Below are 27818 nucleotides of genomic sequence, written 5' to 3' on the forward strand. Positions count from 1 at the left end.
CATGTCTGCTCTTGCTGTTCCCAGGGGCGTATAAACTGTCAATCAGCCGTGGCGTGTACTCGCATACCGCGTCCAGTGTGTACGGCTTTGTACCACGCGTGTCCGAAGGAAAGTGCTTGACGACATATGTGTCCGGGCTGTGGCGGCTGCATTTTCGATTGAGGCGAAAATGGTGGAGGCGCGTGGGCTCAGATTTGGGTGCACGTTCAAGGGCCCCGGTTGTCGAAATTGCCGGAGCCCTCCATAACGGCGTAATAATAATAATAATAATAATAATAATAATAATAATAATAATAATAATAATAATAATAATAATAATAATAATAATAATAATAATAATAATAATATCATTATGTGGCCGTACTTTTAAGTTATTCATACCATGACCAGCCAGACATATTCTTCATACCCTTATACCTTCCAATACTAATTTTGGTGTACACCAATATAATGAGGTGATCCCGAGAGCACCAAGGCCCAGGCGACTAGACAGACAGATATATAGATAGATAGATAGATAGATAGGTAGATAGATAGATAGATAGATAGATAGAAGAAAGTGAAGAAAGAAAGAGAGGGAGAAAAAGAAAGGAGGAATTAAGGAGAGCAAGAAAGAGGGAACGAAATGATCAAAGCGCCTGCATGGAGTTCGCCAAGAAATGCTTCGCATTTAAAATTCAACCAGCTCCACAGCCCGCTATAAAACTGTGATGCTCGTAGCCTTTCCTTCATCAGGCTATCGCATTTATATTTTGGCAGGTCTTTCGGAAATGTTTCATCACAGCACGAACTCACTAAGCACTCTTCGTTAAGCATTAAGCATTTTTTGTTATAGTGATGATATGTGAGGTTTTACGTGCGAGAACCATGGCAGAATTATGAGAGACGCTGTAATAGAGGACTCCCAAATTTTGACCATTTGGGTATTATTTAACCTGCGCGGACATATCGCACAGTACACGGGCTTCTACCATTTCGCTTCCATTGAAGTGCGATCGCCGTGGCTGGAGTCGAACCCGCAACCCCCGGGTCAGCAGCCGAGAACCATATAGCCACGGTTTCTCCGTGGTTCGTATCACCTCGTAAGTGTTTAAGACGCTGAGCGTAAGATGTTTCTTCTGCTTCATGAGGAGAATGTCCGTTACATGACGTCTAACCATCGCCCCAATACAAACAATAATTTTCTTTTACCTGTATAATAAGCATCATATTCTGCGGGGCGACAATAACAAGCTATTCACCACGGACGTGGACGACACTGATCACGCTTAACCCCCGTATTCTAGAACGTTCCTTCACTCAAAGATTCACTTTCAATCGAGAAAGCCGATGGGAGCGCCATCTCTAGGCAGGGAAAGTCACTGCATACCAGCGATGACCTGCTGCGATTTTTGAGCAGTGCAGCACCGTTTTTAGCCGAGTAGCGGCGAAGTTCTCAACTCTGTCAAGTGAAGGGCGAAAGTCGAGTCGATGAGCGCTTGTGAATACGGGGGTTGATATAAATACCTGCACATTAAACCATTCACGAAGCAATGGAGAGCATTAAATTTCGTTATCGTCGCTAGTCGGCATTGCTACGCGTTACGTATTTATTACGCATAGTCAGTCTTGTTTAACCGGATGGGCAGTGTCTCGTTTCCGTTCGCGTTGCGTTACTAAACACCGCGTCAAGTTTCCGTCTAAACGGCATCTGACGTCATCCCACTCAACGTCCACTCGCAAAGTGATGACGTAGTCTCTTCGCTTCATTTTGGACATTACAAAACAAGAAAGAAAGAAAGAAAAAGATGGGACGCGAGATTTCAGCGATTGCTGGCGCTTTTGTATAACAGAGGGGACGCGTCGTGTAAGTTTTTTTTTTTTTCCCGCTTCGCTGTGCCACACCCAGACAGGCTCGACTACGCGATGGCATTCGATGCTTGCCCAAGCAGGTTGGCGCTCTGAAATGCTTTGGTTCATGCAAAGCGATCGTCGTTCTTTCATATTCGTTGCACATCTTTTCAGCGTTTTTTTTTTATCTTTCACGGTGCGCTATCTCTGCTTGGCGTGAAGAATGTGACACCTGAGTCTTATCGCAATAGCGTCGTGTCAGCGCCTGCCATGCGTTGATGTTTTTTAACAGCACAGCGTTTCGGAATGCGGACCAGCGGGTTACGCTTTACTGGTTTGGCTTCTGCATGCAAAGCATGGCTATTCGATTGAAGCTTCAGTTTATTTATCTGGTGTAGCGCTTTATCGCAGCTCCGAAAGAAAGGCTTGACATTTCGTTCTTATCGCTAAGGTTTCATCACTGCAGTACGGTGTTCTAGCTACTGAGTTGGGTGCAGAGGGCGTTCTACAGCGAAGCCATCTGCGTCGACTTTTGCCTGTGTTGAATTGAATAAAAAATTCGGCAAATCCTACGTACCTGGGAATCGCCGTCATGCGATGCATGTGGAGGGAAGGTGACCGTATCGCATTTTGTTTATTTAGCAACACATCATAAAATAACGTTAAATAAATGTATAAAGATCGCACACACAGACATATGTTGAAGAGTTGCAGATGTTGCCCCGCCGTGGTGGTCTAGTGGCTAAGGTACTCGGCTGCTGACCCGCAGGTCGCGAGATGGAATCCCGGCGGCGGAGGCTGCATTTTCGATGGAGACGGAAATGTTGTAGGCCCGTGTGTTCAGATTTGGGTGCACGTCAAAGAAACCCAGGTGGTCGAAATTTCCGGAGCCCTTCACTACTCATAATCATATGATGGTTTTGGGACGTTAAATCCCACATATCATCATCAGAGTTGCAGATGTTTATATAACCAGTTCTTTGCACTTGCGCAACAATGACAACAGAAACATGCGTATTAGCAACACCAGACTCTGATATGAAGTGCTGAAGCTCGTGAGTATGCTGGCCGCGAACACCGCTACATAAATCAACTTCAGCGCATGGCACCTAACCACAATTGACGTTAACCTGACGTGTCGGCTGTATCAAAGGAGTACATATGTAGTGTTCATAAAACTGGATAGGCAGCACTGCAACCACTATTGTCGTTTCACGAAGATTAGCGTATATTTGAAAAGTAGTTCCGAGACCTGGTGTAGCTCTGTGGTAGAATGCTCCATTGGCACGCAGAATGCTTGGGTGCAATTCCAGCTGGGACCATCATAATAAAAATCTGATGTACCACCCGGGTGTTTGTTCGGTGGGTTACTGCATGCAGTAGGGCTGCTCAAACGTCCGAGTAAGAACGAATACGTTATTAAGCTTCACCCGAGGAAGGATTGCTTCCCAGCTGTTTACCGTATGGTGCGCACTAACTGTGTGAAATAAGTAAGGGAGTGATAGATGTATACTATAGCGGTGGAGATGACGATACCTGACTTACGAAGTGAGTGGTAGGAAAAGAATTCGAATTAACTTCGAGCCACTAGTGTTATATATATATATATATATATATATATATATATATATATATATATATATATATATATATATATATGTGTGTGTGTGTGTGTGTGTGTGTGTGTGAAGAGACAGGTGGGACATAAAAAAGGGGAGCACCTGAAATTTCGCCTAAAGAGTTGAACGCGATAGCGATGTTCTGTTACAATAGCGTACTTCAAGCTCTTAGTGCATAAACATTTTCGAACTTGCTATGCACCGACTACGTGGCCTCAAGAGCATAGGCGCAGTAGCGTGTGTGCCCTAGTGGGCTATCGGCTTTAAACCACGAAGCCATTGTAGTTTCCCCATGATCTGACGCCCTCTAGCTATGGGTGCTTGTACCATTCATTATTACTGCAGTATGTCATATGTTGCATTGTGAAGCCTGTATACAAGACGCGTGTGGTCGTAAAGCTTATGAAAGCTACTTTCGTTGCATTTTCGAGCATAGGAAGTTATTTTCATTGTTGTGCGGTAGAACATCTGCTTGCCGAACATCAAACGGCCCGCGTTTGACCCAAACGACCCTGGTTCGGTCTTCACTCCGACACAGGACTTTCTTGTGGAAAGAAATGAAAAAAAAAAAACCTTTATTTCAGGACTTTCTTATGCCCCGCCGCGGTGGTCTAGTGGCTAAGGTACTCGGCTGCTGACTCGCAGGTCGCGGGTTCGTATCCCGGCTGCGGTGGCTGCATTTCCGATGGAGGCGGAAATGTTGTAGGCCTGTGTGCTCAGATTCGGGTGCACGTTAAAGAACTACACGTGGTCGAAATATCCGGAGCCCTCCACTACGGCGTCTCGCATAATCATATAGTGCTTTCGGGACGTTAAACCTCACAAATCAATCAATCAATCCCTAAACAGAGTCACCCACTTGGCATGTCGGGACTGTATGGATGATGTCACACATATTATCATTAGCTTACGATTTGCTATCTTGCAAATAGGGGTTAGAAAGAGGGTGTAGAAGGAGAGAGGAAAGCACGGACGCACACAAACTGCACACGTATAGGAAGGCGTGTTCTGATCAAAGTCACTAAGAAAGACTGATACGTCGGAAGAATTGCACTGGTGTTTCAGGGCCTTTTTCGACGACGTGGTATCCTCTCTTCAGATACAGCTCAGTCGACTATGGCTTGTTGAGCGCGCTGTAAAAGGATAGTCCCCGTGCACACTAAATATGTTCTGTTGGCAGATTCAAAGCAGTGTTTCGAGTGTTTTTTTTTTATCTTGATACTATTAAATCTGTACACTCCAGGCCGTTTGGATGATAGACGAAAGGAGTTGACACAAAAAAGCGCACACTGACGGTGGAAGTTTACAACATGTTATTGTTGTCATCTTTCCGTTTACGAATAAACTTTAGCTTTGTTTTAATGCAACAGATGCAAGCATGGCCGGTTGATATTTTTTTTTTGTTTATTGCCCGTGATTCGAGAAACTATTCTAATGAAATATGTTCCTTCATCGCCTCAGTGGTGACTCGCCGTGGTGTCGGTCACGGATTGATTGATTGGTTGATTGATTACACGATTGATTACGTGATTGATTACACGATTACATGATTACAATTGATTGCATGATTGATTGATTGACTGACTGAATAAATGGCCGACCGACCGTCTCTCGCCGTAGTGGAGGGCTCCGGCAATTTGGATCATCTGGTGTTCTTTAGCTTGCGCCGACATCGAACAGAACACGGGCGTCAATCATTTCGCCTCCATCGAAACGTGACCGCTCCAGCCGGGCTCGAACCCACGACCTTCGGGTTTGCAACCGAGCACAGTAACTACTGTACCGCAGAGGCGAACTAGAGGGAAAAAAAAGCTGTGCAGTTTCTTTTGTTCACGTCTAACGACTGCACCGAGGCGAGTTGTGCCAAGTTAATTAAAGCCAAATACACCTTCGCTGAAGGAGCCGCATCGGCTGGGGAGTTGCCATGCTTGGCGATAAAGGTTAGGCTTAAATGAACCTTTTTTTTTGGGGGGGGGGGGGGGGGGGAGAAGTTGGTGCACGTTCGTAACTCACCTTACGGTGCGATAATGAGCGCTAACGTTCCGTGTCCTCCCTTGCGTAAGGGTTTATTTTTTTGCGCCTTCAAGCCAGTTATGAAAGGTCAGGCGTAAAGGTTACAGCAGCCCTGCAGAGGAGACTCGGGGAGACCGGCTGGACGCGCTCGAAACTCTGTTGCTTTAATACGTGGCGATAAGAAGAAAACCCCGAAGCGGAGCAAATTGTGTTGCCCTCTAAGGCGCTGAAACAACAGGAAGCGCCGAAGGACCTTGTGGACGCAGGACTAGCACTTGCGCCGCCGTTTGCTATATGATCTGCGCTCCCCTTTATCTCTGCACGGTGTTTTTTTTAGCGGTGCGGAGTCAGTTGGTGAACTTTGCGCCGCTCTGGCCGAGTGTCCAACCGAGTGTCCAACCGAGTGTCGCCCGCGGCCACATGCACGGGCCTACGAAAGACAAAGTGATCTACAAAGAATAGCTTCTTGGAATAAGCGCGGGATTTCACGGGCACCTGGCGCTTCCAGTGAAGCTTGTAACTGTTCTGTGAGTGTGGGGTAGTGGTCGGAATGTTGAGATAGTTTCTCATTATGATGGAAACGTGATGCAAACCACAAAGTGAAAATAACAGATGTTTCTTTTCAGACGTATAGTTGCATCTGTGGCGGACGCGCTAACGGCGTGCCAAGTTATTGCGAGGATATTTGAGGCGTAGTGTCAATCAAATGAGAATCTAGTTTAAGTAAGGTGAAATAAACCTAACGTTGCTGAATCTCTCGACCGCTAACTGACACCCATCCACCCACCCATCCACCAACGATCAATAAGGATACCTGCACGAGTCGTGAACGGAGCAGTGATTCCGAAAAAGGAGTTAAAATTGTAAGAGTGTCCGTGTTTGAAAGGCGTTTCAGTGTAAAAGTTTGCTCACGTATCTTTCGTTAGGATTTCGATAGGGAGTCGCCGTGGCCGTGAATCGAAATAAAGGGCATCGGCCTCCTCCGCAAAAAAAAAAAAAAGGTAATTCAATAACGGATATCTTCTCTTTTTCTCGGCCCTCATTTTGATATAGTGCCACGGCTTATCCGATTGGCGTTGTTCGTGATCCTGTCCAAAGTATTGAGAATCGAAGAGCGTATACGCTGAACTTTGTGGCCGAGGCAAGAACAGAGACTTCAAATATTAAAGATAAATGGTGCAGGATGCTTGAGCTTCGTCTTCAAGGGGGTAATTCTACGTGAGAGAGAGAGAGAGAGAGAGAAAGAAATAGAGAGGAAAGGCAGGAAGGTTAACCAAGCTTGCCTCGATTGGCTACCCTACACTTGGGAAGGGGGAAAGGGGGAACAATAAGAAGGAAATAGATAGAAAAGAAGAGGAGTAAGAAAGAGTGATTCTACGTAAGATCGAAGAAAGCTTGGCTGGTCGACCTCTTCATTTTTTTCCCTAATTTTATAAGCTGTTGCCTGATGAGTGGAAAGAAGAAATCCGCAAGCGGTCTTGCTGGAAAAAAAATTTTTGAAGCACAGTAAATCAATAATGACGAAGAGTTGGAGTGCCGCGCTTACCTAAATTGCTGCTTTTTTTCGACTTTGGCGTTGATTGACGCACAATGAATTAAAGCTACGTACCTCAAATTTGTTTAGCTAAATATATGCATATTTGTTCCTACGTTCAGTTATTTCTCGCTTCTCTGGGTTTTTTAGATATTTTCACAAAAAAAGAATCTCAAGATCGACCCTGAAAACGTTTTATGCCTAATTTGCAGGCCTTGTTTTTCCAAAAGGACTTACGACATTAGAAATAAAAATTACGAACTACTTTCTCAGTCAGTCGGTCGGTCGGTCGCTTTTCAAGAGGGTGATTCCACGTAAGATTGAACAAAGCATGACTGGTCAACCCCTTGATTTTTTTTCGAAATATTATATGTTGTTGAGTTTGAAGAGTTTGATGAGTTTGATGAATTTAAAGAGGAGATTCGCAATCGGTTTTGCGGGAAACATTTTTTCGAAGCACAGTAAATCAATAATGACGAAGAGGTGCAGTGCTGCGCTTAGCTGCATTTATATGTCGGTCGGTCGGTCGGTCGGCCGGCCGGCCGGCCAGCTGACGTGGATTTGTTTAACGGGCTCTGGAATAACTACGATGTCTTTGTGCAAGCGCATGCAAAATAAAGCAATCAAAATAAAAAATACAATACCGACAGTCTTCAGAAAAGGAAATCAAATAATGAGAGCGCAAACACACAGGCGACAACAACAACAACAACAACAACAACAACAACAACAACAACAACAACAACAACAACAACAACAACAACAACAACAACAACAACAACAACAACAACAACAACAACAACAACAACAACAACAACAACAACAACAACAACAATAATAATAATAATAATAACAATAACAATAACAATAACAACAAAAATAATAATAATAATAATAATAATAATAATAAATTAGACCACCAGATTGTCGCTTAAATCAAATGGTGTGACGTACGTCGGGTCACAACATTTGCTACATTCACACATTCATTGCCACAGTCATATGCCACATTCACGCATTTTTACGTGTTTTAACGGGATTCAAGAATTTCAAGCATTGGTGTGGCGCTATTTTAAAACAACTATCTTGAATAATATATTGTTTCGATTTCAGCTTGAATCACTGATTTGCTATTATTTGCTTCATTTCTGTTTTCTTCTTCACAAGCGATGTGAACAAGGAAGCTGGTATTTTTCTGCGAAGCTGTCGTGTTAAAGGGACACTTCAGAGCAAAACGATTTGCCGCGTATTAGTAAAGTACAAATTCACAATCCTGAAAACACCACGCTTATCGCAAGACGGTGTTCGCAGGCTCAGTAAAGCTAACTTATCTATATTCCACTCGGCAGCTGACCACGGAGCAATTTTGTTCTCCGAAATATAGACGCTTGCACACCTATAGTTGCTTGTTACGTCTCAGCTTGCGAGTGCATCAGTGTTTCCCGACTCTCGGGCAGTTCACGGGTTTATAAAAATATTCATTTATAAATCAATTACTCTCCAGAATGGGCGAAAAATTTCCCTGCTTATTGGCGAATGAAGAAGGGTTAACCCACGGAACACATACTATGATAGAAAGTTGGCTCTTTTGGCCCTTGTATGGGTAAATTATTCAGCCAGTAGTCAGTAGTTGTTTCTACAGAACAGAACACGCTCTTCGAGTTAGAAGCCCTCCAGTCGGATCGCCGATCGCAGATTATATCCTAAAATAGGGTTTCCTGGCCTCTTTAAAAGGTGCGTATATTGTGAGGTGTTACGGGCCGAAGCCACGACACGGCTAACAGACATACAGTACGCACGGGTACTCCGGTTTGGTTTTGACCATGGCCTGTTGTTACATCACTTGCGCCTTAGTCAGAGGGGTGTTATTCTCTGGACTCGCTCCCGTGGAATGATGGCCACCGCAGTACGTAATCGAACCCGCGGTGTGCCTAGCAGTGACGCCTATATGTACGCCGCTGCCGCTGAGTCACCACGTCAGTTGCACAAAAGTTGTGAAGCGCGAACTCTACCACCCACCGTCGCTCGCGAAATCGCTGTCTGAACGCTTTCGTTTCCCTTGTGTAAGGGTAGCGATAGGAAATCATGCGCTGCGGATGCCTGCTTATTGCAGGCACTTGCGGTAACAAGTGCAACTGAGCAAGGTATTTTCGCATAGCTGTTTGTGTAGAACATGTGTACGGTATGGGTGTATCACGAACGCTGGGGATAACTGCAACTTCGCTCAGTCCGCTGTTCTACAAAATGCGCTGAGGCGATAACATAATTCGATAAAGAAGGAAGCAGAACACTGCCCCGCCGCGGTGGTCTAGTGGCAAAGGTACTCGGCTGCTGACCCGCAGGTCACGGGATCGAATCCCGGCTGCGGCGGCTACGTTTCCGATAGAGGCGGCAATGTTGTAGGCCCGTGTGCTCAGATTTAGGTGCACGCTAAAAAACACCAGGTGGTCGAGATTTCCGGATCCCTCCACTACGGCGTCTCCCATAATCATATGGTGATTTTGGGACGTTAAACCCCACATAACAATCAATCAGAAAATTGTTAACCGCAGCAACGAGAAGGATAACATAACAAGTAATGCCGTGTTGGAGACTCCAGATTCAACTCAATATAGATTTGTGTCTCTCTGCGTAAACAGTAAAGAAATGAAAACAACAAATACGCGTCTTTATAAAGTAGCGTAACTTCTATCCTTTGGCTTGATTGCCCTATAGCCGGCGGCTATTATTTCAGCGGCAGGTCCAGGTGCATAATCATTTATCTTGAATTCACTAGAAAGAAAACCTGTTGATACAACTCTGAATAATACGTTTTTTGGCCTGACGCGTTTGTATTTTTGTTTTCGGCAAGCATCGCTTTGATTTATGAATTGTCTAATATGTGGAGTTTAACGTCACAAAACCACCATATGAATTTGTGGGACGTTGTAGTGAAGAGCTTCGAAAATTTCGACCGCCTGTTGTTCTTTAACGCCCACCCAAATCTGAGCACACGGGCATACAGCACTTTCGACTTCATCGAGCATGGCTTGGAAATAATGCATTTTGGTGCATTTGTTACCATGATATTTTCTGTCCAAAATAGAACAGCGCGGACACAAAAGTGGATCTTGACTTATGTAGAAGCGTTGGGGTTATTCTTCGGTATTCGAGCTCAAGCCGATTTCGAACAAGTCCTAATCTGCACGTTTTAAAGCCTCTGCGGCTGCAGCAGCGTTAGTTTGGCGGCTAAAAGGTCGCTGCTAAGCGCAGCCGCTACGTAAAATGATAACAAAAAAAAAAACGTACAGTACTGCTCAATAAACATATCTCGGGTGTTACGTCTCGAAACCAGGATATGCTTGCTAGGCGCCGAAGTGAAGTGCTCCCGATGTATTGACCACCTGGTGTTCTGTAACGTGCCCTGAGATCGCACAGTACACGGTCTTCTACCATTTGACCTCCATCTAAATGCGACAGGCTCAGCCGGGATCCGCAGTCGAGCGCCCTAGCCACTGGTCCTACGAGGCAGACAGACTGCCCAAGTTCCCTGCCAATTCAATATTGCTCAATAAAAATTGATGATAAAATATCCTGATCTTTCTGTTTTTTAAACCTCTTTGGTTAGTACAATTATCGCATCATATGTTTTCTTTTCCGGTTTCCGCGAAAAACTAGCCAATGAGATTCCGCTATAGATATACTTTTCACTGCGTTGTGGTCGAAATTATTGTTTATGGATTCTAGCTGCGAAGTTCATAGTGATGTTTACTTCGAATTGAATGTCAGGGCGTGTTAGGGTGACACCTTTTAGCAGACGCATTCCATCTCAATGACTGGGAAGAAATATATGCTTGTTCTATTTGTGCTTTACTGCGCAAACGTGTTCTGGCTAACAGAAAGGTTAAAAAAAATGCAGTGTTACCGAGAGTCTCTTCACACACGTCCTATAGAATCTTCACCACCATCGGGTCTCAATTCGATTGGATTATGCACACAGCCCAAATTTAGTGAGTTTAAACATTTTCATAGGCGGATGCTAGTTGAGAAGCCCGTGGCATTTCATCCCCAACGATGGATGTACAGAAGCCTGCACCAATGAAGACGCACTCCGCAGTGACGTCATGAGCCTGGCTGTCGGTTATAACCCCGCCTTCGGAGAACATTGACGAGTGTACGAGCGGCTCCTCATGTCGAGTGGATGCAGCAGTGTTTAAACGCATGGACTGAACAATAAAACACGAAGACAGAGCTGACTAACAACTGGCGTTTCATTGAAATCCTCTGTGCAATATATAGGTGCGCTAATCTACAGGTAAAAGCCAGTGGTAAAGCATTACAAAGACGGGAGACTGACGTCATGGTGGAGCCTCTCCGGACTTTCTGAGAGGTGTCCGGCTTCAGTAAAGTAAACGTTAGGACGTTTATTACTGAATATGTGGTTATTTGTCCATTTTGTGTACTTCAGTGTCTTCTATACATGCAATGTCCTCCGCTCAGAGTGTCTGACGTCAGTGACTACAATAATGACAGCTGTCGCGGGATATTTTTGCGAAAGTCGTATATTCCGTGAAAACTAAATAAATACAATGTCTGAAGAGGTTTATTAGCTTCGTCAACGTGTGGTGTCAAAGAGCCGCATGTTTTTGTGTATAAACGACGCAAGTTCTAGCACGGCGGCGTGGGATATCTCGATGCATATACCTCAAGCCTCCGAAACAACAAACCAGAAAGTTGAACGGAGCACAAATATTTGGAACTGCTCGGGCTTCTACTGTATGTGCGCTCGCGTCAGGGACACACTTGGTACCTTGAACTCCGCTACGGATTACGCTAAATAGGTATTTCTGGTGTAAGTATACGCTTTGTTTCGCTCCCTTCGATGCACGGAAGGACCGCTTCACAGAAACGAAACGGGGACAGTGCTATCTCTCAACGCTGATGCATGGTACCGCCCGTTCGGAGCGAAATTTCTGCATACCGTACAATAGGTTGCGAGACAGCCCGGGTTTGGGGCGTCCGCAATTAGGGGAATTTCGTGGCTGTCTAGCATGAGACCAAACACACCTATACATGCTAGATGTGCGGAATCTTATCGTTTTGTATAAGATAGTGGGCACGCACGCACGCACACACGCACACACACACACACTGTTTTGCAGAGCGTTTCATTCTGAAAAAGTCGCTTTACTGTCACTGCTTACTACTGAGAGCAAGAGAGCTGGGAAGGTAACGGAAAGGGAAAGGGATGTAGTCATTAAACGCTAGGCGTTGCGAGGGGTAACGCTTACACCTTATCGACGAAGGTCGTTCGGGGCCGTCACCGGCGGGGCAGTCGTAAATGCATAAATACTGCGTCCAGCGGCGGTGACCACACACAGAGACGACCACCCCGTTATCCACGATATCCCGTTGCGCGGTGCACGCTGCTGCAGTTTCACTGTGTGCGGTAGAGTGGCCAGTGGATCGCTTCGCCGTGTTACCGTACACGTGGCTAGCGTGGTGACTAACGCTGTCTGCCGGGCCCAGCGAGGAATGGGATCGCAACGGTACGAGTGCAGTCGACGAAGGTGACTTCATCGTATACGAGTGGTTCTGCACTTCGAGAACAGAGGATACCTCCGCGTTTCCAGTAGATAGGATTCCCCTGAGCTCCTGGTATCGAAGATATCTCTTGTTGCCAGAGCAGAAGTTGCACTTCCGCTCGTAGTATCAAGGATATCCCTGCTTTCCACCAGAATAGAGGATGCCTATGCCTTTCTAGTGTTAAGGATACCTCTGCGCTCCCGCTACAGAAGATACTCCGGCAGCTCAAGTATCTGGATTTATCCGTGCTCCTAATATAGAAGATAGCCCCCCCGCCTCCCCAATTCCCCGCTCCAAAATTGTATGCGTGCTCCTATTAGAGAGGACGTCCTTGCGCTCCCAGCACAAGGGATAACGCAACGGAAGAAGAGACAGGGCTGATAAAAACCGAAAGAAGATGAGTTTTGACGCCTCGGAAACGTATGTAACTGATTTTGCCTGAAATCTGGAGTGTATATCGACGTTACTGTAACAAAATGAATGCTGCGGTGATGGCAGTGTTGAAATGCGGAACTATCGATGACAGCACTTCGTCAATAGCACCATTTGAAGAGTTCTTCAGCAGACAGTAATCTGACGCTCTTCATTTCGTGTTGGCTTTATTGCCTGCTACTAAATTGTGCGTTCATGTCAATGCACGATGCTCATGCATACTGATTGAAACGTTGTGTGTTTCAAGCGTAGATCGCAGTGGTGCTTCAGGGTACATCAAGACTACTCTGTGCATCTGTGCAGATTGTTAGTGAATGGATGTAAATCACCTAATTGCTTGCAATTCTTTCGCCTCGGTAAGACAGTGAGCTCCGCCAACTGGTCGGGAAAACGTAAACAGCTACATAATTCGTTTCGCGAATATTGAGCATGTGAAGATATTGAAAGCATCGCAAACATATCTGTGCTAGCCTGCTTGGTGTGTCGTGTCGTCGTCAAAGGAGTGCGACTGTCAGCGGTGTGACGCCAGAGGAGCGTGACAACTTGATTCGCGTGTTTTGGGGTCGTCAAAGGAGTGAGGCGTAACCCGTGTGACGTCAGAGGAGTGTGGCAACTTGATTGGTGTGTTTTGGGGTCGTCAACGGAGGCAGACGTCACCAGTACGTTCACAAGAACACCATTGTTCGGAATCGCAGTGAGTTCTGCTTGAGAAGAGACTTGATTACGAGTGCACACATCGTCTGCAGACAATTTCGTCTCTGCCTTGCCATGGCTGAGGTTGAAGAGTGAGTGATGGAAAGCTCTCTTACAGTATTTTGCATGCTTTGCCTTCGTAACTAATCAGGCATTCACTGACCCTCGCGAAGTAAAAAGATCGACGAAAAATACAGTGGAGGGATAGAGAGAAAAGAACAGTTGGAGGTGAAGATACACATTTTCATTATATTTGCATACCGGTCAGTCGTCTTCTGTGATTTTATAGAGGTCCTTTGCAGTATAGTATTGTGATTTCGGTACTTGACTGCTGACCCAATGGTCGCTGTTTTAACAATCCCGATCACAGCGGCCGCATTTTCGATGGACGAGAAGCGCTAGAGATCCGTGATACATTGCGATGTCATTGCACGTTAAATAACACCAGATGATTAAAAGCTCAGGAGCCTTTCACTGCCGCGCTCCTCGTTTTCATGTGGTTTTTCTTTGCAAAACGCTAGGTATTAATATTACTATGATAATCTTGCTAAAAAGTGTATCATTGTCTCACTTGTGATAAAACGAATTGAAGGTTGAACCGTGGGTTTAGAAAAAAAAAAGGGACTACAAACGCGAACTTTTTCGGCGTTTTGGTTACGTTTGTTCATTGTCAGGCGCCTTTTACTAAGATAGGTCCACTAGCGAAATGTTGGCCAGTGCGACTGAAGCACTTTTTGATGCATGCCGAAGGGGCGTAGTGATTGCCTTCATTTTCAGTACACCATATGAAAAGAAAAACAACACAAAAGAAGTCCGGAGTGTTCGCCTCTATATGCTTTATAGTGATGGCGATTGTGCTCTGTGAGTGCACGATATACGCATCAGAGAAACAGTCTCTGAAGATGACCTTGAAAATCCGACAGGATGCAAACTTGGAGTTGAAAAATATTCTAGGCCCATGGCAGAACAGCTCCATTGTGTTATATAGACTCCGCAAAAGTGCCACTGATTTTCTTACTGGCCACAGGCTTGAACGAAACGCTGTAAATAGTGCAGTGCGTGCGAGTGACTGTATGTGTTGTGTGTTTATCTTTGTACATATCGTTGTCATCACCCGGCACCTGGAGTAGCCTGTCAGGTGAAAAATCAGGCAAATTTCTCCAGCTCATCATTAAAATAATTCTCTCTCTCTCGATTGTATATACACCGGGCGCTTTTTTTTTCCATCACCGTTAAGGTAACTGTAAGACTCAAATTTATGGCATAGCCCCGTGTCGTTTGTTTTGTGTGAGAGCGACGATCGGTGTTCCGTTCGGTGACTATCGCTGTTCAAGTAAGGTGAAAATGAGCCGGCCGTTGATCGAAAGGCGCATGGTCTAAAGAAAAAAAAAGGAGTCTTTCACTTTTTTTTTCAGTGTTCTGAATTGCCACGTAGATGAATCTCTTTGACAGGCATGTCAACTTTTTTTGTGGAATCATCGTACCCTCTTATGACAGTCGTGTGGCCCACAATAGTGTCAACGCATCTCTTTAAGGATAGTCATATACATGATAAGTAACGACCACTCGAGAGAAGCAGCACACGCACCTTTTTTTTTTTTTTCCTCTTTCTTAGAGTGCGTAAGAGAGTAGCTGGAGGAGGGGAGATGACTGGCTCTGTTAAAGCCAAAATGGTTTAATAAGTATTCTGGAGTGAAAGCTTTCATTATGTCTTGGCAGCAGAGCTGAAGCCGGTGTTTGCCTGGAGTCTACGTGAAAACATGGATTTCTTGCGTGATACTGACTCCGAGATGAAGTACATTTGATCTCAGCGGCTAAAGTGAAGGCACATAGAATAAGAGACTGCTACTCCAGACAAAACTAATAAATACAGATTAGTACAGGTAGCTTGCTCTCTACTAACACTTTGCAAGACTTCGAAGACTCTTAAGGAAACCAGTAACACTAGCACGCATGTTCAGCAGTATCTGTCCTGGGGAATTACCGCTAATAAATTTATACGTCATGTGAGATGAATGCTGTTTGAAGCACCGGTTCTCTGCGGCGCATTCGTCGTACTCCTTACTTTTAGAGGGACGGCTCAGCGCTCTCCCATAGTTGAGTACGAAGTACTCAAAATCGTTAAACATTTCTTTTCAAACACAAGCTTTTCACCGCTAATACGCAAACCCAAAAGCCGCGCGCTTGTCACCATGGCCTCTCATAGTCGGCATGGCCTCCCATGCTCTCCCATAGTAGAGTACCTAGTACTTTAAATTGTTACCCCCTTTTTCTAAACACATACACAGTGGCTGTATTTTTCGACACGGCTTCATGAAGCGTGAGGCTTCACGGGACGGCTCTGTGCTTTCCCATGGTGCATTACCAGGTCCTCTAAATCGTTACTCACTTTTTATAACCACACGCACTCTCTGGTAACGTCTTATTTTGCCTGGATCAAGGTGGCGGTGGCGTGGTTTCCCTTTCCAAACATAATTTTCCACTCAAGCAGGTTATTGCCTTGTTTGAAAAATGTGCACTTTGGCTTACCGTCCGCGGTTGCATGCCCCGCGTCTTTAGGGGTGATCGTCAGACGACTCATATCCATGTGCGTGTCACGCTCTGGTTTCAAAGTTCGCGTTGAAGCTACAGACAGCGAGAAAGAGGCACTTTGCTCATTGCGGTGGTTGCTCTTCGTGACGCCAGCGTTTTGCAGAGTTACGCTAAGCCGTATGATGAAGGAGCTATAGCTGCTTGCCTTACATCGTAAAAAAAATTTGAGTTTGCCACTATTGCATTCATTGCTTCGAGCCGTGTGGACAAACAGCGGCATTCTTGAAAGTTATCGATAACCGGTGCCAGCGTGATTCGCAACCGCGACTGACCTCGTCCAACAGGGAGAGAGGGACGGGCGAAGGAAATGCAGGGGGAGGGGGAAGTGATTTTGAACGAAAAGAAGAGAAAAGTGAGGCCCGCAACTTTCTCTCAGGGGGAGGACACCTCACCAGTAGCTCACGAGAAGTGGAGGTACAGGAGGAATTAAAAGAGTGGGAATAAAAGGTAAAGAGATGGAGAGAGAAGGAGAGAGCGAGGCGTAGGGAAAGTGGGCGATGCAAGTAAGGAGAAGATAGGAAAGATGGACATGATCGCAGGAGTCCGAGGGAAGTTAACCAGGTTGCACCCAATACGCCACTTTTCGCGGGGATTGGGGAGAAAGGGATAAAAAAAAAAGAAGGAAAAATAAGACATGTCATGCACGCACACAAATGTCGGCGTTCACGGGGTTCCTATAGTGTGAACAAGCACGAACAAGCTGTACTATTGTCGTCAAGTGTAACCCGGACAGCGCCAAGCATTCGCAACAGTACAAAGAGTACGCACTGACGTCATTGCGGCCGCCATTTTGTTTCACAGAAAGCACGGTGCAAGATGCGCTTTCTCATCTTGATCATATTATCTCCAGAACAGCGTAGTGGCGAATAGTACGACAAAATAGAGCGTAATGACGTCGCGTGAATACTTCCTATAGTACCCGCTATAAACTGAAGAGAGCGCGTATATGCGCGCCCTCTAGTTTTTACCATTGACAGTCGCGCGCATCCGATTCGGCAACACAAGGCGCGCATGTGCATAGCAGAGGCCCTTATTAAGGGGTAGTTGACGGGGTTATGACACTCTCCCGAAGTGTTTTGCATACTTTGCCGTTTCGGGTGATATTAAAGGATTTACACGCCTTCATATCGACTACTAGTTGCCTAACTTGGTCGTTTAATACGTAAGCTATCCCCCCCCCCCCCCCGGAAAATAATTTGTAGGCACACAAGTGGGCGCGCGCTATACCACTCTGAATGCTCGCCGCTGTTCGCGTTTTTGTTGAACGTCGATAGCACACGAATACGAATGCGGGAGCAGCGTTCTATCTTCAAACGTGTGAAGTATTCAAGTATAGCCCCGCCGCGATGGTCTAGTGGCTAAGGTACTCGGCTACTGACCCGCAGGTCGCGGGTTCGAATCCCGGCTGCGGCGGCTGCATTTCCGATGGAGGCGGAAATGTTGTAGGCCCGTGTGCTCAGATTTGGGTGCACGTTAAAGAACCCCAGGTGGTCGAAATTTCCGGAGCCCTCCACTACGGCGTCTCTCATAATCATATGGTGGTTTTGGGACGTTAAACCCCGCATATCAATCAATGAATCAATCAATCAATCAATCAATCAATCAATCAATCAAGTATAGCTTCAGCCGCAGTGGTTGTGAGTTTGTTAGAGCGTCTGCCTCTGATGGGGGCAACTCGAACAGGTGCTCTGTTGGCAGTCTCGCACTCGAGAAAGTGGCCTGCTCACTTTCACTGTTTTTTTTGTTTTTGTTTTTTTACATTTCACCATCCTCATCGCTTGGCCCCGACGCCGAGCCGTGCTCCCTTATGCAGCGGAATAGCTTGTCTATTCCGATTGATTGATTGATTGATATGTGGGGTTTAACGTCCCAAAACGATTGTCTATTCCGAGCTCCAACCGTTATGGTAATCGGGAAGATTTCTTCCAGTTGAACGTGAAGGAACGATGGATCGGCGGATCAATCTGGAAGTGTTCTTATTATAACTGTACTCTTTTTTGCGATTAAAACGACCGCCTTACTCGTTGCGTTTATGAACGACCGTCTTCACTTTTCCTAATTTATGCAACACAGTGCAGTTTATGTTAACAGAGGAAGCATGTCGCACTATACCCGCGTCGCTATAGCAAAGCCGCAATTTTACGGGCGTGTACAAAGCGCCGGCGAGCACCGCTGTAAAGGTCATCGGTGGTGGTGAACTTCGAGTTATGCGTGCACAGAACAGGCGGGAAGAGTACCTAACTAAGACGTATATCACTGCGCATGCGCAGAGAAGCGTGTTCCAAAGCAGACGCACACACTGTCACGACTGAGAAGGGCTTGTCCTATAGATTAAGTTCTAGGACCAGAACAAAATAGTGTTCATCCCGGAAGTTTGCCATCTGGGAAACTACTGGGCCTGCTCCGTAAGCGAATTCGGGCTACGTTCGTTCCCGACAACTTTGTGGTTCCGAGAACTCGGCGCTTCCACTTTATATACGCACGGTTCGCACAGAACCGAACTTCCAACGCATATGCGCGCACGTAAATTCTCTGGAGTAACGAGAATGCCGACTTGGGTGAAGTATACCTCCTGCGTACCTCTAGAAGGAAGTTATGAATACGACTAAGGTCTTATGGGTTTTTCTTTCTATCTCCTAACTCTTTCTCTCTCTCTCTTTCGCTCACTGTATATTTTATAGTGTGACGTTGAGCAAGATGCTGTGCTGTGAGGTTTTCTGTCGCTTCCATATATGTGTGTGTTGCTTTTTTAAAAATGGTTGTTCGTCGTAAACTCGACGCGAAAGTCGTCACAGTTGGCCACGAGGATGGGATGACGTAACGACGTGGCGTCCTGCTCTGCAACAAACTCACACACACAAAACACACATGCATCACCCTTCATACCTATTTTTTTCCATTCCCTCTGTTAGACACAATATTAATGAGATATAACAGACAATAATGCAAGGAAACTGTAGGGGAGGTCATATAAGGTAATTGTATTGTAAATGTGATGAAAGGAAAGTGTACGAAAAAAAAAATAATTTGCCGGTGGGCAGGGTCCGAACCTGCGATTTTTGAATAACGCGTCCGGGGCTCTACCAACCGAGCTACCACGGTGGCTCTTCCCCCGTCCACTTCACGGGGTTATATTACTCGCCACCATGCTTACAGGTGGCGCTGACTGACGCTCCCACGTTTAAGACACATATATACCCCATAAAATGAATTGGGGGGATAGCCGCCGTGGTAACTCAGTTGGCAGAGCATCGGACGCGTCATTCGAAGGTCGCAGGTTCGTTTTCTTCCGACAACAAGTTATTTTTTCGTCCACTTTTCTTTCTTCAAATTTACATTACAATTACTTCTCGTACAGCTCTGGGCTGTCCACCAAGCCCGCGAGGCGGCTGAGGAGGTTGGCATCTCAGTCCCCACGTGGGAGCTGCCCGCAACACAGTGATCTGTGTTTTGGAGGACCAAATAAAAGTTTATCCAATCCAATTCAATCCCCTACACTCTCTTTAACATTATTGTCTGTTAGTTCTCTCTCTCTCTCTTATATATATATATATATATATATATATATATATATATATATATATATATATATATATATATATATATATATATATATATATATATATATATAATCAAGGACACACCGTCTTGAAACGCACAGCTCACATGTGGTTGTTGCACGTGCTTAAGCCCTCGCTTCCCTCCACCCGCTTATTGCGGACACGTTTCCCAGGAAGAGCCCCCATGGCATCCACCATCTCTACCCGCTTCCTCATGTAAGCCAGCCAAACCTGCCCAAACCACCTAATCTAAAGAAGGAAGACTCCGAAGCTTTCGGCCTTTCGTTCTCGCGTTGCGTTATCATCCGATGTGAACAGCGGCCGTTCTTACTTCACCGTCACTTTTTCTCTCTCCCCTTTTGCTGCCTTTTGCGAAGTTTCTCGGCAGGCTCCGCAATCGTGCGTGGCTGCGCATTAAGCCGTCACTGTGGTGCGTCGTCTAGGAGGTTATAGAGGCACTGCGTCTGGAGCGGCAGTCTTTGCTTATGCGTGCGACAGAAAATTGGTAGGGAGTATTATTAACGAGTGCGGGGCTGTGTTTTTTGATAGAAATATTCTTCCTTGGGGCGCAGGGAACGTTTTTAAAAGGAAATGAGAGCAGAGAGATGGGACAGAGCCGTACAGTTACAACCAATTTGATTGCACAGATGGCGGGAATATATATACAGTCAAGAGGGCGAGGAGATCACACACAGGCTGTGTTACAATACTAGACGGCTAAATACACAGCTAAATGGACGGCAGCCATCTTAAGTCCCACTCCAATTCTCACGTAGCCGGCAAAGTAGACAGCTCCGAGAAAAAGGCATCGTAGACAAATACGATGCAGGCTACTTTGCTGTCTAAACAAGATGGCGGCTCAGAGAATCGCTCAGATAGATCAAATCACGCCAGAATGGTTGCCTGCACACAAGCAGACGCTTTCCCAGACGCTCAATGTGAGTAACGTTTATTTTTTATTTAAACACGAAATAAGCCAGAAATTACAACTGTTACGTATGTTTCTTTTAGCTTTTTCTTTTCGACGCGAGGTGGCGCATCGTCGCGTAAAAGCTGTCTAAATGTGTTCCGATTCTCGGACAGCATGGCCTCGTTGGCGTCTTCTAGGCAGTCTGCGTAGACTGTCTACGTGCTGTCTAAGAATTGGAACAGAGCCACAGATGAAAGGACAAATGATGGCGCATGTGCCAGCCCACCATATTCAAACCTTTAAATGGCAACTGAAAAGATACTGGTATTCATTATCCGGCAGATTGACGGACGGGGTGCTTACAGACTCAGTACCTGCCTTGCGAATAAAAAAAAAAGCTTCATATATTTCACGTGCCCTCTTGTCCTTATATCTTGCCATTACTTGGCATTCATCAAACTTCGCATCAGATTTGCGTGCTCCCTAAGGCGATCGTTCAGACAGCGCCTCGTCAGACCGATGTAGTATCGAGCACATGATAAATAGATCAGATACACAACGCCTATAGTACATTCTACAAACATCTTTGCATGCTTTGTATTTCGCCCGGCACTTAATCCTTCGTAGTTGCCCCGCCGTGGTAGTCCAGTGGCTAAGGTACTCGGCTGCTGACCCGCAGGTCGCGAGTTCGAATCCCGGCTGTTGCGGCTGCATTTCCGATGGAGGCGGAAAGGTTGTAGGCCCGTGTACTCAGATTTGGGTGCACGTTAAAGAACCCCAGGTGGTCGAAATTTCCGGAGCCCTCAACTACGGCATCTCTCATAATCAAATGGTGGTTTGGTGACGTTAAACCCCACATATCTATCAATTAATCCTTCGTAGTTAACTCTTTTACAAAGAGAGCTCAGCTTGTTTGTTTTTTGCCGTGAAGACAACCTTTACCCCAGTTTTCTCATCGATTCTTTTTAGGCAGTGCGAAACTTTGTGCACATAAGGAATGGCTGACACTTTCGACTTTGGCTGGTCCTGAGATGCGTGCCATGCATCCTTGCCCTGCTTCAATACATTTAGAAGTGATTCTGCTATGCCCGAGAGCAGGTTATCAGGAAAAGCTGCTTTCTTAAGTCTTTTAACTTGGTTGCCAAAACTGCTCTGAACCTGGTGATGGCAAGGCCTTGAAAATGATGCCATATGTCAACCAAAGCAGCCAAATCCGTTGCATGGTGAAGTTCTGTTATTCGTGGCGTTGTCGTTTAAATTCTGTTACTTTGAATTTTTGGGGACGGCTTTAAGCTCTCCCATAGTACAGCACCAAGTACTGTAAATCGTTAACCACTTCTTCTAAACACATATGATACATGCTTTGGCAATTCTTCGCTTAACAAACTTGGAGTGTGCTAAAATAAAGGGTAACAGGAGTTTTTTGGAGTGGGGAGCGTATTGCCGGCAAAAGCTGCTCGAACAAAGAGAAAACGCCTCGCCCGTTTTTGATTGGCCTGTAAAAACACGAAGGAACACTCGACGGAGGAAAGGAAATGGGAGGCTCCTTCCTCGGGCCTCTGCGAGCTTCGATCGAAGGGCGGATGATCGGGAACGCCATCTCGGCAGACAACGGAGCAAGGCTCGTGTACTCTTGTACGATTCGTGCTCTGACCGATCACTTCGCGTTTGAAGGAGAGACAGCGAGGAAACCGCTTCACTGCCTGCCGCAGCTGCATTCCCTTATAATAATAGCAGCGTTTTGTAGAGTTACACTAGATAATATTCAAGACAGCTATCAGGCTTGCTTCTCGCAACATTCCGATTTGTTGCTAACGCATTCACTACTTAACCCTTGCATCGACGCTGATTTTCCTTTTCTGACAGCGAAGTTGTTTAAGCGAATTGTTCCTTGTGTGTATAGCCAGAAAACTATCATCATCCTAGGCGTGTGCATGCCTGAGAAGTTCAGCAAGTCCCACTACTGACCACTGGTCCACTAAAAAAGCCGAAGGCAGCAGCCAGGCAAAAAACAAAAAAGACGGTGAAGCGATGGCGCGCCGAGCCGAAGACCCCTAGTACGCAAAAGCATAGAACACTAGGAAACGGAAAAGGCAGCGGTGGCTGCGACAAGACCCCGAAGCGATAGATAACGATGACGTGCCTGTAGATCTATGAGAGGTTGCGAAAGATCGGTTTCTGCGCGGGCTTTTGTCTTTGCAGTCTGGACAGCCGTGTCTGTAACAGTCTGTGGTTCAACTCCGAACTCCGTGCGCCGAGAACCAACGTAGCAACAACCCAGCACCAGCTCGTTGAAGCCTAGCAACGACCCGGAAGCAACATATACAAGACAAGCCGTCGCTGCGGCGGATGGAGGCGAAAATGCTGTACGCCCGTGTGCTTAGGTTTGAGTGCACGTTAAACAACCCCAGGTGGTCGAAATTCTTGGAGTCCTCCACTAAGGCGTCTCTCATAATCACAAGGTGGTTTTGGGACGTTAAACCCCACATATCACTCATCACAAGACAACCCGCATCACTTGGCTAAAGCCTAGGAAAGGCCTACAGAAGCGAATCTTCAGCATCACCAAGTTTTTCTGTGTCAAGCGTTGCGCAGATTTGTGCAAGCTAGGTCATTCTTTTATTCGTTTTCACTTTCACCTGCATCCCGCTATCGCCACTCCCTTAGTTCACTTAGAACCCGTCAGATGGTAGCTGGTGTGGCAGTTCAGAACCTTCCACAAAGCCGGGTGCAGGAAGGGGGGGGAGGGGGGGTACGGTACTCAACCTTGCCGTATCCAACACACGAAAGATGCCTTCTTGGCACGTTTCTCTATCGATCTGCAGTCCATTGCGATGGGAAGAGACGCTTCCCGCACTGTATACCACACTACGTACAACGCAGAATGCTACACCTGCAGCCGCACTCGCTGCATGTCTCCACAGGACAATCCACTTTTTTTCTCTCTTCCTCTTCCACCTCTTCTTTCGGGGATGCGTTGTTTTCCGCATCGTTCGAGATGCTGAGCCGTCGGTTCCTTCTCGCCTCGTCTGGCGTAGAATGCGACAGGCATGGAAAACCCCCTTCGACGTGCGCAGGGCAGCAGGTGCTCGTGAAATCCTCTTCACCGCCTTTTTCTTCCAGGGACCGCTGTTTCTTGAAGATGGCTTGGTGCTTTCTCGCTTTACAGTAGTCAGTCATGGAAGCTTGCTGAAATGTAATTGTACGCTGGTTAGTAGTTAATCATTACGGAGCGTGGAAGCCCACCTCGAGTGATAATATCAACACGAAAAAACAAAAGAAGGCAACACATGCACTGTCGTATTGTAATTTAGCGCAACTTGGAGATAACTTCTAACACTCCCACATTCATACACTCTTCCTCTCAGGAAACACACGCCACACAAATGCGCCGCGATTTCCTTTTTGTTCTCGCGTTCGCCTTTTGTCCCGGTGTGCGCTGTCGCGCGTCCTTCACTAATACTGGTTAATGCAGATTGTTCAGGGTGATGTGGTGTTACATATAATGCAGTGCTTCTCCATAGCACTCCGTTTTAACCCAATTAAAATATATGCCTAATACAGCCGCTTGCTCATGAGCCACCGTCTTCTCTTTCCGCAGCCACTGCTTCTAGGATATGTTCGTTTTGTTGCTTCGAATGTTTTCATGATAGAAACTTGCTTGAAATGTACTTCTTGGATATTTGGTTGATTATGACGGTGTAAGGCAGATGCGAACCGAACAAAAAGACAACGCAGACACCCTGTTTTTCTGCTGCGCTGGTGTTGTCATTTTGTTTTTGTGTTCGTCGTTTCGCCTGAGGTGGGCTGCCACACGCCGTCACTCATAAAAGTTCATGCATACTATCAGGGACTCATGTCACGTTACATTATAATTTGCCGCTTCTTCGTTTGAACTTCATTAAGGTAAGGCCATGTATGGTGTTAAATGGTGTTTTGCTCGTGAGCACCGTGCTAGTGAGCCACGATTTTTCCGCAGCCGCTGTTGCTAGGAGAAGGCTTATCGTTTTTTTCTTCCAATTTTTTTATTCATAGTAGATAAGAACATTCATTCTAGCATCAGACGTATACCATACTTTAATTTCGTGCTCGTCTGTGCGTGCACCTTCGCGCTGGTTGAACTCTGTGAATTATATTGCCTTTTCATCATGAGCCTTATATGGTCCTCGACCGCTGACTTGCAGATCGTGGAAACCCGATTCCGGCCGCGGCAGACACAGTTTCGATGGAGGCGAGCCCCCTTGTGCTTAGGTTTAGGCGCTCGTTAACAAACTCAAGGTCGTCGAAATTCCCGGAACCCTTCAATACGATGTCCCTCATAATCAGATCAAGGTTTCGGGATGTTGAGCATCCACAATTATTTTAATAGTAAGAGCCTTATACGGTTCCGGAACAAAACTGCCATATACGGAAGGCCATATACGGAGGCAATATGTGGCTGAATAGCTAAAACAATCCCGCGTACTGCGACGTTAAGTCGTATGGTGCTAAAGGTGCGCCTATGCCGGTAGTTGGGCGATACCGGGTGAGGCGCATCAATATTAGAGGAGGGTGGTGCTGACGTAATTTAATGAAAGTATGTCACGTGATTAGAAGCAAAAATCTGGTGTGCACAAATGGAATGCTGAATATATTTTTACGTGAGCTTATATCACATGTTGGCTCGTTCATGTGAATTTTTCTCCGTTTATGTGTTCAACGCTTTGGAGTTTCTGCGAAAGAAGTTACTGGTACCATATAGAGCCAACTGATTAGTTGTAATATTCAGTCCGCAAAAGGAATAAAATGTAGATTAATAAACTTCATAAAAGTGAATTGCAATAGACTAAGAGCGTCAAAGTAATTGAAGAACGGCCCCGCCGTGGTGGTCTAGTGGCTAAGGTACTCGGCTATTGACCCGTGGGACGCGGGTTCGAATCCCGGCTGCGGCGGCTGCATTTGCGATGGAGGCGGAAATGTTGTAGGCCCGTGTGCTCGAATTTGGGTGGACGTTAAAGAACTCCAGGTGGTCGAAATTTCCGGAGCCATGCACTACAGCGTCTTTCATAGTCATATCGTGGTTTTGAGACGTTAAACCTCACAAATCAATCAATCAAAGTAATTGAACAACTGTCTAGCCAGGACCTATATAGGTTATTGCTGGAGCTCTGTACTGTTTTTCTTTAACTGTAATATTTAGAGTAGATCCACTTTACTACAATGCCTAGCATTATAAGTCAACATATTCTCTGCGCTTGCACAGTGGGTCAACATTATGGCGATGTGATTGGCCGGAGTTTTTGCTTCTTCTTCGTTGCTGTGGTTTAATAGTAGCAGATATGCATGCGATGGTACATCAGAGCTGGTTTTTCTGGTGCGTGGGCAAAATATTTTGACTGCGTTTTTTTTCATTACGTAGGCACGTTTCACAACACATATCAGGCTAAGACTAGGTAAACAGAAAGAAATAAACATACGAAACGAAGCAAACAGAACCAAGAAAAGTGATCGGTATGCACACGCATTAGACGTGTTTAAGATTTTAATAAAACAGTAGATTTCATCAACCACATGAATGTCTGATTCATGTGGCGCACTTTTTGCTGCACACATAAAACACAGCATTTCCAGCACGTAATCACGGAATTAAATGAATTATATCACATTCTGCAACTGAATCCCAGGGGAATGCGCTTGTCTGAATATTATAGCTTGGCGGTGAACCAATAAGTGCGATTTCATATCGCTACTTCGACACGTCTGTGGTGCTGACTCTACGATGGTTTTGTGAACAGAAATGGGTGGTGTGACTTGTCGCCAAGGACCTCTATGCAACATAAGTTTAGAAAATCTGAAGCAATTTGCCTATTCAGAGCGAAGGCAAAATAAAGTGTGTGTGTGTGTGTGTGTGTGTGTGTGTGTGTGTGTGTGTGTGTGTGTGTGTGTGTGTGTGTGTGTGTGTGTGTGTGTGTGTGTGTGTGTGTGTGTGTGTGTGTGTGTGTGTGTGTGTGTGTGTGTGTGTGTGTGTGTGTGTGTGTGAACTATTTGATACATCGTTGTAGTGGCGTTACATTATCTCGAAAGAAGTACCTCAACAGTGTCTTACTAAAATGAAAAAATTGCTGCACTGGGCACACAAATCTGTAGCGAGTTTTTTTCCCGCCTAGATAAGCAGTTAGGTAATTTCTGATTTGTGCACACTGCGAAATGAATAAAAACAATTGCAATGAATTAAGAAACAAAAGAAAACAGGTTTCTTATCAAAACGTTGCTAAAACGTAATGTTAAAAGAGCCTATGTACTCACAACTAACTGCAAACGCTCAAATCAACATTTTTGTTAAAATTACTTTACTGTGAAATTGCAATTTCGCAGCCTTAAGTGGTAGGTTGACAGTGCAGATATTATTGGAACGAGTTGTGGAGGCAACCACCACGTTTGAGACGCGCCTGGCCACCCTGTGATGACAATATACGTTGGTGTGTCTGCCACTTCTGAACTTTAATGAACATAAAGGCATCAAGCTAAAAAAATAGACTGAATAGCTGCTTTTGTTAACAGCTGTGAATGCCTAGAATGATATGGACATCAGGTGCGAGGTATGCGTTCCCAAATTATGTGCCAATGTAGATAGCAGTTCCATTTTTGCTTCCTCAGCCAGTTTGGGTGAAAAAAAAAACACAAAGTAAACGTTTTGTGTCACAAAAGCCCATAAAGAACAAGAAGCTTCTTCACAGAACGCACCAAACTCTGAGGATGACGCCAAGCCTGGGATACGAGTTTTCAATACATTGGTGTCTCTGTTATTCTTGAATGTCGGTATCATAACAAGGTCGGTGGAGAAGCAATGACACCGAAAAATGGAACAGCTGCTTTTGACAGCGTAGCAAACTCGACTCGCGGCATTTCGAAAACCCGGTAATACCTCCTTAAAGAGCCCGCCCGAAAGTAAACTCTCTAAGAAAGCACCTCGTAGCATTCGCGTCTCCGCCACTTTTTAGAGGAAAAAAAAACGAGACTAGAAAAGGCGAAATGTGTGTGGAACTATACCTCTTGTGTCGTAATCATCGAGCTTTAAAGTACTGTATGAG

General features: G+C 45.6%; 1 protein-coding gene across 8 annotated transcripts in view; it reads left to right on the plus strand.

Annotated features, from left to right (window-relative positions):
* Positions 1 to 27818, plus strand: part of LOC119179235 (BAI1-associated protein 3-like) — a 558733-nt gene that overhangs the window by 70100 nt on the left and 460815 nt on the right. The window contains exon 1 of one of the 8 annotated variants that reach the window (XM_075869132.1): positions 12147 to 13778. The exons of the other annotated variants lie outside the window; for them this stretch is intronic. Coding sequence (XP_075725247.1) covers positions 13762 to 13778 — 17 coding nt within the window. The 5' untranslated portion in view covers positions 12147 to 13761. Of the gene's footprint in view, positions 1 to 12146; positions 13779 to 27818 lie in introns of those variants that run through there. 8 annotated transcript variants of the gene reach the window in all.

Source organism: Rhipicephalus microplus, chromosome 7, assembly GCF_043290135.1.
Source record: "Rhipicephalus microplus isolate Deutch F79 chromosome 7, USDA_Rmic, whole genome shotgun sequence".
Lineage (NCBI taxonomy): Eukaryota > Metazoa > Arthropoda > Arachnida > Ixodida > Ixodidae > Rhipicephalus > Rhipicephalus microplus.